An 11,598-nucleotide genomic window follows, 5' to 3' on the forward strand; every position below is an offset into this window, starting at 1 on the left:
TTCTGATTGGCAGTTACATGTGCCTTTGATAAGTGTTTAAACGGGAAACTAATTAGTGGAGGGTAGATCGAATGTTGGCAAACATTAGTCTTGTCTAACTCCGTATTTCATAATCTGGAAAGCTGGGTTTAAAGAAGGAAGTGGCTTGCTGGTCACGCAGCTAGTAGAATTGGCTCTACCTTCTTTTCCTGGAATGGGTTACTTCCTTTCTTTCCATTCTGGAGAAGGGGGACTAGGCTCAATGAAGTGGTGGGGTTTGGGTCGGCTGGGCAGGAATAAAGTGACTCATCAATTTGCTGTTACTCTTTCTGTTTTGACTCATTAAGCAAATATTTACTGACTGTGTACATACACTATGTGGACTCAGAGAAGGGGGAGAGAAAACAGTCATGGTGACAGGCAGTCAGAATCTGCTTCCAGGTATGACTTCAGCACCTGTCCTTTTTTCTATTTTAAATGTATATGTATATACAAATATAAATGGATACCCATGTGATGCATTTGGGCTCCAAGTCCCAAAGATCCACTAGGAGGATGTTTGCCTCCTAGTAATCAGGTTATGTCAGAGGGCAGGGACGATCCCATTCGTATGGGTCCAAACCTTCCAGGCACCCGGTAGCACGAAGTCAGTGCTGCGATGTTGGCACGTGAATTCTACTCCTGACTTCCACTAACTCTGTGTCTTTGGAGCAGTATGTTGCTTTCCTTCTCCAACCCTTAATTATCTGTAAGACGAAAACAGTGGCAAAGTCATGCGTGGAAGAGCTGGCAGGTTCATTTAAAGTTATCCTGGACTTTGTTATTTTTTTTTTTAAGATTTTAAAAAATTTATTTATTCATGAGAGACACAGAGAGAGAGAGACAGGCAGAGACACAGGCCGAGGGAGAAGCAGGCTCCCTGCAGGGAGCCCGACGTGGGACTCGATCCTGGGTCTCCAGGAACAGGCCCTGGGCTGAAGGCTGCACCAAACCACTGAGCCACCCGGGCTGCCCCTTATCCTGGACTTTAACGAGGAGAAAGGAAATAGAATCAACATCTATCGACTTGTTCATTGCTAAGCATCTTTTCCTGCTCTGGCCCACGCACCCCTCTCCCTACTCTCCCGGTTGCCGCCTTCTTCAAGATTCCCCTGTAGAGGGCACGCAAGTTCCACGGCTCCCGTGCCTCACTTCCGTTCGCCTTCACTTTTCATCTTGCGCATGTGCGGACTCCGCTTCCCGGCGGCCCCCTCCCCGCGGGGTCTAAGGAGGCTCAGCCGAAGGTTGCGCCCACCACGCCTGCGCGCTCTCTGCCCCGCCCCCTCCACCGCCATCCCCGGAAACGCTTCTTTCCTACGCCGTCGCGGCTGGAGCCGTGGTCGCTGGATCTTTGCCTCTCTAGGCCGCTAGGGCTTCTCCTCCATGGTCCCGTCTGTCGGCGCTGTCTTGGGGGCTAGCAGGTGAGGCTGGGCCGCACTCGGACGCTTCGACCCTCGAGTCCGTCACCGGTGAGTGAACCCCAAAGGAGCCTGTGGACGGGCGGGGCCCGAACAGCCGGAAGGGCAGGACTTCCCCTCGCTCTGGGAATGGGTCCGTCCGACCCCGCCTTCGCCCCCCACTCCCGGAATGGGCTCGCTCCCTCCGTCCGGGTCCCTCCTCCCGGGCCGGGCGGCGTTGCCATGGCGACGGCCGGCTGGCTGAGGCCCGGCGTGTGTTCTCGCAGGTGCCGGGGCGGCCCCGGCTCCATGGCGCGGCGGCGCTGACCCAGGCCCCGGGTGGCGGCCGGGCCCTGCGGGCCGGCATGGCGGGCCAGTTCCGCAGCTACGTCTGGGACCCGTTGTTGATCCTGTCGCAGATCGTCCTCATGCAGACCGTCTACTACGGCTCGCTCGGCCTGTGGTTGGCGCTGGTGGATGGGCTGGTGCGCAGCAGCCCCTCGCTGGACCAGATGTTCGACGCCGAGGTAGGGTCCCGTGGCCGGCGCGGGCGGCGTCTGGGCCTCGTGGGGGGGGGGGGGGTGTTGTGGTCCGACCCTCCTGGGGGCTAGCCGTGGCTGGACCACCATCTCATATTGTGGCCCTGGGAAAGGGATCTCATCCTTCTGAGCCTTAGGTGCCCCATCCATGAGAGGAAACCACTGACACCGAGGCAGATTGTTAGTACAAAGGAAAGGACCTGGATATCATAAGGAACAGGCCTACGTTCCTTATGAACAACCTGGTGCATCTCCTTTCTGACACTCTGAGAAGGTGACTTCACTTCCCTGGGCCTCACCTTCTCAGGTGCCATATTGGAGAGGGGGGTGGATAAAACAGCATTCATGGAGGTGTAATGGAAACAGCCTAGACTTTGGAATCGGGCCTCTGTTTTTTTTTTTATTTTTTAAAGATTTTATTTATTTATTCATGAGAGACACACAGAGAGAGAGAGGCAGAGACACAGGCAGAGGGAGAAGCAGGCTCCATGCAGGGAGCCCGACGTGGGACTCGATCCCAGGTCTCCAGGATCATGCCCTAGGCTGAAGGCGGAGCTAAACCGCTGAGCCACCGGGGCTACCCCCGGCCTCTGTTTAAATTCCGTTTACTAGCCCTATGATGTGGGGCAAGTGTTGTCCTCCCTGAACTCTAGTTTTCCCCTCTGCAAAATCATGAGAGCAGTAGCAGAGAGGTCGTGGACTGTAACACAAAGAGCCTGTACTTTGGATTCAGAAAGGTGTAGCGTCCAATCTGGGTCCAGATGTACTAGCCATGGGACTTTGGGCAAGTTGCTTCACTTTTCTGAGCCTGTTTTCTCTCCTGGAAACTGGGCGGAATAATTCTCAGCAAAATGTTATGAGGCCCAGAGACCCCAGAGGTGCCTAGGAAGATGAAAAGTGCTTTCTGAAGTAATGGGTTATGAGATGGTTGCATCTGAGAAGCAGCTGTGGTGAATGGTAATGAGCACACTTCTCAGCCAGGAGGTCTAGAATGCTCCTGCTGCTTACTCTCTGTGTAGCCCTTGGCCCTTGGGCAAGGTATTATCTGAAAAGAGGTAACAGTAATGATAAAAATAGCTTTGCATGGCGGTTGTGAGGATAACAGGAGTTGATTAGAGTCAGAGGCCTTCGTAAGCTGACAATGCTGGGCAGATGTTTGGTATTCAGTAGCATTATATCAAGAGTGGTGGAAGTTGCACACATATCAGGTGCCCAGAAGTAGCCTCTTAGGAGCCTCTGTCCTCCTGGGAAGAGCCTGTGGAAATCCTGGGCTCTGTTGAAGAGTCATCTCATGCATACCACCTGGATTATAGACCGGGAGTTGGCAGACTTTTTCTTAAAGGGCAAGATAGTAAAGGTTTTAGGTCACAACTACTCAATAACGCCACTGTGGTGCAAAAGCAGCCAGAGACAGTACTAAGCAAATAGGTGTGGTAGCGTTTCCATAAGACCTTACGTACAAAACTAGATGTCTGACTGGTAGGGGACCAGTTTGCTGAACCCTGTAATAGTCCTTACTCTTTCTTTAATTATGATATCACTTTTGGGCAAGTTACTTAATGTTCATCTCTGGACTTTGGCTTCTCCTTTGTAAGTCTCTTCCTGGCTGCTATTTGGAGTCATATAAGATACCATAGTGGATGTCTGTGAAAGCACCTTGTTGGAAATAGGCTGCCACACTGATGGAGAGGCCTATTGTCTTCTGTGCTTTGGGATGAATGCTTTTTCCTTGGGAGGTCCTGGAGCCTGGAGCTCTACCAAGCCAAGTCACTTCCAGCATATTTCCATTTGTGATTCCCCCTCAGATCCTGGGCTTTTCCACCCCTCCAGGCCGGCTGTCCATGATGTCCTTCATCCTCAACGCCCTCACCTGGTGAGTATCACCAGTATTGCTCTCCAGCTTTTGGGGTCCAGCACTGGAAGTAACTTCCTAAATTTGGACATGGGACAGGCTGGCACTTGTTCCTGGGGAGTGGTAGACTAAAGTGGGTGGCAAAGGCCAGTTCTGGGACTGGCTCCATAATAAGGCTCCTTCTATCATGATTTCGACTTAGCTGAAAAGCTCTTACGTCACTCTGCATGCTGCCTGTGGGATAGCTTTCATCTCAGATCACTTCCCTGTTGTAGAATGAGATGAGGAAGGGATTGGACTGGGAGTCAGGAGAAGTCAGTTCTGTTGGTCCTTGTGCCATAGGCCAAATTAAGTCCCTTCTCTCTAGGCTTTGGGCTTCTTGTTGGTACACCTGAGGGGTTTGACTGGATAAAATTTAAGGCCACTCATGACCATTGCCTGCCCCTTGAGAGGTAGTTTAACATAGTGACTATGATCTCAGGCTCTAGATGGTTGACTCACTTGGCTTTGAATCTCAGCTTTCCCACTAGTCTAGTGACTTTGAACAAGTTTCCTCATCAGTAAAATGAGGCGAATAATATTACCTATCTCATAGTTGTAAGGATTAAATTAATTCATTCATGGGAACTACTTAGACTAACACCTTGCACATTATTGTTCTCGACCTTACACTGGAGATTGAAAGTGGGTGGGCTGACCTGACCTGAATTTGTCTCCTAGATATGTTCTGTTTGGCATCCCACAAGTGGTGTTTGAAATTAAACATTTTTCCACTTAGTTGAAAGGATATTTTCTATTAAAAAAAAAAATCCAGATTTCTGGCTTCTCTTGAAAACTGGGAAGATCAATTGATTCCAGGCCAACCTTCCAGCATGTGGATTTGTCCAGCTGCAAATAGCCTGTTGTCCTCACTTTCGATGGCCCATGTATGCTTCAGGGTCCCTAGGATTCCCCTGAGCGATGGTCACCATTTCTCATCAAGCTTATAGTTTTGTTTTTCTTCCACCCAACCTGATTCCCTCCCAGCATTACCTGCCAGCTTTCTTTAGGCATCTAATAATGTAACTCTTGCTTCACACTTCTCTTGCTTGCTTCTGATCACTATGCTGTTATCCTAATTGTCTCTACTCCCCAAATGATCCAAGGCCAGGACAACCCAGTGACAACTCACTGCTGTCCTCTCCCCACAGTGCCCTGGGCTTGCTGTACTTCATCCGGCGAGGGAAGCAGTGTCTGGATTTCACTGTCACTGTCCATTTCTTTCACCTCCTGGGCTGCTGGTTCTACAGCTCCCGTTTCCCCTCGGCGCTGACCTGGTGGCTGGTTCAAGCCGTGTGCATTGCACTCATGGCTGTCATCGGGGAGTACCTGTGCATGCGGACGGAGCTCAAGGAGATCCCCCTCAACTCAGCCCCTAAATCCAATGTCTAGAATCGGGTCCTTTGGACACCCGGCTGGGCACTTGGCCCCACACCCCCAACACCTTGGGCTGCTCAGACCTTCCAGATGAGGTCCAGCCCAGGTCTGAGAGGAACCCTGGAAATGTGAAGTCTCTGTTGGTGTGAGAGAGATAGTGAGGCCCTGTCAAGAAGGCAGGTAGCAGTCAGGACCACAGCTTCAAGAATGGCCTCTGTCTGCTGAAGCCTTGCTATTTGGGAGGTCATCAAGGGGACCTCTTTCAGGGTAATAACAGAATTGGAACCATGTCATTCTTGAGCCACCACACCTGTCACCAGCCTGTTATTTTTAAAAAGAACCAAATCAAGGATATCTGATTGGAGCAAACCACTCTTCTAGTCATCTGTCTTAACCTTCCTGGGACAGCTGTTACCTTTGCCATGTTGCTGAACCACAGCTATTCTGTTTGGAGAAACACTCGGTTTCTGGATCCATAGCCACAGAAAGAGACAGAGGTGCAAAGTATTAGGCTGCTGTCAGGGAGAGGAACGGCAGATGGAGGCATGAAGCACAAAGAAAATACACAACCTGTGTCCTGCTACACGCATGTGTGCGCACACCCATGAACCCATGACTAACTTTCTTCCAGTTCTACTGGGTCTACTGCTGCCAGCTTTCAACAGAGCAGGCCATAGGACCCAGAGAAGAGTCCCAGCATTGCTTCTGGTCCACCCTTCATGATAGAGTCACTGCCTCTTCTCTGGGAATGACTAGGCACCCCAGCTCCCACCGGACCTCACTTCTGGCAATAGTTCCTTTTTCCTGCCTTCCTGGGAATTCTACACTGGGAGGGGTGTGATGGGTGCCCAGAAACAGGAAGCCTAGCCTTCCAACTTGGGCTGCGCTGATAGTGCTGAGGGAGATAGGAATTTGCTGCTAAGATTTTTCTTTGGGGTGGCATGTCCTCTGTGGGGGGCTTGCAGCTGTCCCTCCTATGTACATAAATACAGTATTTTCCACGGTTCTGTGTGTGCTTACTTTGTACTGCCATGGTTGGGCCAGTGAGAGACCTGCACAGCCAGACAGGGAAGCTATACAGAATGATTAGGCCAACTTCCCCTCTTCCAGACCCCAGATTATTCGTCCATTTGGTTAAAATGCTAAGTGCAGGGAATTCCTGTGTCCTACCCTCTCCGTCTACGCCCTCCTCTGCTCTGCCTTGGATGAAGTGCCATGACTGAATTTTCTTTTTCTTGCCAGTGATTTATGAATGTGTCCAGTGGAATGCACTTGATCTAGACCCACTTCTAGAAACCATCCGTGTTCCTCTTTGGGTCCTCTGAGTCCAAGACCGTGGACAGCTTTCAGCTTGCAGTGTTAAGGCTTCACAGATGAGTTTTGCTCTCTGCCCAGGAAGCCTGTCTAGCTTCCTGGCTCCCAGCCCTGCAGAGTAGGGAGAGGAGGCTGACAGGATGAAGGTTGGAGAGTGAACATGCTTGGGGGATGACAGGGAAGGTGCCAGGGTGAGGCACTTCAGTAACTCAGGGCCCTGGCCAAGCTGGAAGAAAGCAGCTTGTTAGTGGGACTTGGATCCTGGCTGCAGGGTCCAGGAGATAAGACAAACTGAGGTGACTTCCCCTAAGTTGGTGGATTTCCCCCAGACACCACAAACCATAAAGGCATGTGGCTAACTTGTTACTTGGGGAAGGGAACCAGAGCATATATCATGTGGCTGCTGTCTCCCGTGGTCAGCTATGGGCTGGTTGCTCCATCTGTGTTGGCACACATCTCTGGGAGTTTCCATCAGAGACCTGTGCCTGTTCTGCAGATCTTCTGTAATGACAAATTTTTGCCACAAGTCAGGGGAGCCAATATTTTTTTCTCACAACAATACAGTGACTGAGCTGGACGACAGTTGGGGTTGAGAAATGTATGACCTTAATGAAATTGTTAGGATTTCTGAAGTAACAATAAAAAGTGTCTAGAGACAAGTTCCAAAGAGAACTGGGCAGTGGCAGGGACATGTTTGTCATTTATTTTATTTTTTAATATGTATAGTTTTTAAAGACTTAAATATTTTTTTGGGGGGGAGACTTAAATATTTGGGGGAGGTCCCAATGTGGGGCTCAATCTCACAACCCTGAGATCACAACCCAAGCTGAAACCAAGAGTCTGACACCCAACCAGCTATGCCATCCAGGTGCCCCTGTTTATCATTTTAATAATAAATAGCTGTGCTTAATACATGTCCAGACGTAGGCTAAGTGCTTTACCTGTTATTAATCTTCACAACAACCCTCAGAAATAGGAAATATCATGAGGATGATGAGGAAACTAAGACATTTGCCCAAGGTTATGTATTAGGAACCAGCAGACCCAGGATTTGGGCTCTGGTTCTGACAATAAACTCATTTTGAAGACATTAATAGTTAAAGGATGTGCATGTTCTTTAATTAGTTAAAACAATCTGTCACCTCTGCCTTCTATTGTTTTAAATACAAAGATGTGTAGTGCTTTGTAAACATGACAGCTTTCTAAGAATAACTGGTAGTATATTAAATATGGCCACAGATTCCCAAGTGAATGGATGAAAGGATAAGGGAAAGTTACCTCCGCCCCGCCACTGAGTTGGTGTGTCTCTTGGCTTTCTAGGGAGTCTGAAGCCTGGACCTCCTTCCATCCCACCCGCCCCCCCCACCCTCAACTATCTCAACTTCTATAGGGAGAGAAATGGAGACTACTGCTTAGCTGGTGCTCTCAGAATAGTTTATGACTTGGAAGATGGGAAAAGAGAAAGGGATGTCTAGCTCAGTGGGTTCCCCTAACTGCCAGTTCTAGGCAGCCCTGTCCAGATCAGAGCCAAATAGGAGCCAGGATGGCAGCCAGCAGATGCCAGGGGGTGGGGTGGGAAGCTCCAGGCCCATGAATCATGAGGTGCACAGCTCAAACAGGCTCCCCAGGAAACAGTTTCTTAGGCTGCTCAGTGACTTCCCAGATCAGAGTAGCTTCCTCTGGCAGTCCCAGGAGGGCAGTCAGTGCACAGACCTGGATCTCTTCCCTATATCTGTAGCCCAAAGAGCACAGAGTTTCAGGGGCAGGTGAGTGTGGGCAGATTCAGGGCACAAGAGAGGCCCTCTGTGGAAAGAGAAAGCCTTGCTTGAGGTTTTCTGTAGGAAAGTAGCAAGTGGTAGTGAAAATAGTGTTGAGACAGGGATGGGTATAGGTTGCTGAGAGTTTGGATCCCTATCTTGCCACTCCCTGGACAAGTCAGATTTGTAGGGGTCTGGGGCTCTGGGCAGCTCAGTTGGTTAAGCATCTGACTGGATCTCAGCTCAGGTCTTTTTTTTTTTTTAAGATTTCATTTATTTATTTATTCATGAGAGACAGAAGGAGAGGCAGAGACACAGGCAGAGGGAGAAGCAGTCTCCCTACAGGGAGCCTGATGCGGGACTCGATCCCAGGAGTCCGGGACCATGACCTGAGCGAAAGGCAGACTTTCAACCACTGAGCCACCCAGGTGCCCCTCAGCTCAGGTCTTTTTTTTTTTTTTTATTGGAGTTCAATTTGCCAACATATAGCATAATACCCAGTGCTCATCCCATCAAGTGCCCCCCTCACCCAGTCACCCCCATCCCCGCCCTCCTCCCTTTCCACCACCCCTTGTTCGTTTCCCAGAGTTAGGAGTCTCTCATGTTCTGTCTCCCTCTCTGATACCTCCCACTCATTTTCTCTCCTTTCCCCTTTATTCCCTTTCACTATTTTTTATATTCCCCAAATGAATGAGACCATATAATGTTTGTCCTTCTCTGATTGACTGATTTCACTCAGCATAATACCCTCCAGTTCCATCCACGTCGAAGCAAATGGTGGGTATTTGTCATTTCTAATGGCTGAGTAATATTCCATTGTATACATAAACCACATCTTCTTTAGCCATTCATCTTTCGATGGACACCGAGGCTCCTTCCACAGTTTGGCTATTGTGGACATTACTGCTATAAACGTCGGGGTGCAGGTGTCCCGGCGTGTCAGTGCATCTGTATCTTTGGGGTAAATCCCCAGCAGTGCAATTACTGGGTGGTAGGGCAGATCTATTTTTAACTCTTTGAGGAACCTCCACACAGTTTTCCAGAGTTCAGCTCAGGTCTTGATCTCAGGGTTATCAATTCAAGCCTTGTGTGGGCTCCATGCTGAGTGTGGAGCCTGCTTTAAAAAAAAAAGAAAAGTGGGTCCCAAGGCTATTTGACTTGAGAGAGCTACGGTGGAGTGCAGGGTCAAGTCCTGGGACCCCTTACTAGTGGTGAGGCCTTGGTGATCTGCCCTTGTCTTGGTTTCCTTGTTTGTAAGATGAGGATAAGATAGCACTTTTCTGTGGTCTTGTGAGGATTCAACGAGGTATCTAGTGTAAAGCACTTATTAGCATGATGCCTGACCTATAGGAAGTGATCCAGAAATCTAAGCAGTTATAGTTACTGGGCCACTGCCCCATCTCTACTCCTTTTACAGAGGAGATCCTTTTCTTCCAAGCCTCAGTGTTTTCAACTGTTAGTTGGGGGACAGGCTTGCCCATGATTGGGGTACAGCTACCAACTACTGTGCTCCTATGTACCATCCATTGCAGAGTGACTTGTGTCTCTTCTCAATCCTGTGAGATAGGCACCATTATTTTCTCACTTTGCAGACAGAAACTGAAGGAGTAAACACCTTTCCCTAACATCACACAGGTGATAAGCTAGGCCTGTCTGCCTCAACAGCTTCATTCTCTGCACATTCCAATTATGTTTAGTGGTAGGTGATCCAGAGTTGGAGAGGGGCAGTCTCTGGAACCCAGATGTCATAGCAAAAGGCTGTGAATGTGAACAGAAGATTGGCTCTTTAACAAGCAGCTAATTCCCTTAAAGGTGAGCAGTTAGGGGCTTTATTGTGGCACAGGGCCAGGAAGGAGGCAGAAAAAAAGGATATTTGTTCAACACCCCACAAACTGGCTTCACCTGCATCAAGCCTGATTTTCTCCAGGCCCTGTGGAATGGATATTAGTATCCCAATTTTATAAACCGTTGAAATAGACTCAGAGAGGTCATGTGACTTCTTAAAAATCACTCTGCATCAAACACTTTAATTTTTGCCTGTTAACTGGTAGGGAGCCGTTTTCTGGAGTGGTCTCCTCTGATCCCTGAGATCTGTTGCCGCCTACTGCCCAAAGCAGGATCTAACTGAGCCCAGAAGAGGTGCCTCAGATTGAAGTAGTCAAGCATAGGGAAGATGGTAATGGGAGGACTCCAGCTGTGGGATTGTGGAAGGCAGGTTGCCTGAGGCCCAAGTGCCAGCTCAAGTCGGGGTAAGGCTGGAAAGAGTGCAGTGCTGGGAGTCATTCACACTGAGGCCTGCACCCTTGCACCCCTGCACCCCAGTGGTGCCCTGGACAGGAAGGATCCCATCCTTAGCACACAGGAACAGCCCATCCAACTGCTGTCCTTGGGCCCAACTCTGGCTCCCTTTGCAGCAAAGTGGAAGCTGCCAATCTTTCTCAGGCCCACACCTTTTGGGTTCTCATTTGGGACTTCTGGGCAGGCTCCCACGAAGGCTACTGCAGGAGGTCCCCAACGTGGTATGTTTTGGTTGAGAGCACGGCTGCCCTGATTACCTGCTGGTAGCACAGGGGGACAGACATTCGTTTGGGAGGTTGATGGAATGGAGAGTGCTGGGGGTGAGAGAGCCAGTGGGGTGATTTTCAAAGACGGATGGATGCTGTCCAGTAACGGAACGGAAATGGCGACTACCCAGGAGGTGGGCTGGAGTGCAAGCAAGCCAAGCGGGAAGACAGCTTGGGGTGGAGGTTGCAGGGTGGAGGCGGCGCGGGAAGTGGCGCGATGGGCGCGGGGCAGGCGGGAGTGGGGAGCGCGGCACCCAGGCAGGCGTAGGCTCGCAGGGGCCGAGCGGGGCAGCCCCAGAGCAGCCCCCGTGCCGGCGGGCTCAGGCTGGCAGCGCCGCCCAGGGCTAACGCGGTGCGGTGCGTATTGTGGTCGGGCAGGCCAGCCAGGCGCAGTCTCAGAGCAGAGCGCCGGGATGGAGGAGCGTGCAGGCGGGCAGATTCGGAGGAACCCCTCCCGTCTTCCTCTCTCCCGCTCCAGGCATCTCCGCTACCGCCTGGGTTCCTGCAGGAACTGCTCTGCGCCCCTTGAGCACTGCGCGCTCTCTTGAGGGCGCCAATCCGGGCAACCTGCCTCCCAGGGGAAGAACCCCAGAAAGCCCGGGTTCCCTGGGTTTTCCTCTCCCCAACTGCATGTTCAGGGCTGTGGCTCCTGCCGACAGAGGGCGACCCCGACTCGATGGGGTCAACGCGGCTTGCAGGTAGCGGGGCTGGGCTTGTGTCCCGCCAGAGCTGTCTAGCCGG

General features: G+C 50.7%; 1 protein-coding gene across 2 annotated transcripts in view; it reads left to right on the forward strand.

Moving 5' to 3' along the window:
• The first annotated feature begins 1,780 nt into the window (after nucleotides 1–1,780).
• SYS1 (SYS1 golgi trafficking protein) overlaps nucleotides 1,781–11,598 on the forward strand; it is a 36,205-nt gene continuing 26,387 nt past the window's right edge. Inside the window, exons 1-3 of one of the 2 annotated variants that reach the window (XM_025470213.3) lie at nucleotides 1,781–1,942; nucleotides 3,760–3,827; nucleotides 4,997–6,227. In XM_025470213.3, the coding sequence (XP_025325998.1) occupies nucleotides 1,781–1,942; nucleotides 3,760–3,827; nucleotides 4,997–5,237 (471 nt within the window). In that variant the 3' untranslated portion in view covers nucleotides 5,238–6,227. Of the gene's footprint in view, nucleotides 1,943–3,759; nucleotides 3,828–4,996; nucleotides 6,228–11,598 lie in introns of those variants that run through there. The other variant, XM_025470214.3, reaches the window with a different exon arrangement.

The sequence above is a fragment of the Canis lupus genome, chromosome 24 (genome assembly GCF_003254725.2).
Source record: "Canis lupus dingo isolate Sandy chromosome 24, ASM325472v2, whole genome shotgun sequence".
NCBI classification, from domain to species: domain Eukaryota; kingdom Metazoa; phylum Chordata; class Mammalia; order Carnivora; family Canidae; genus Canis; species Canis lupus.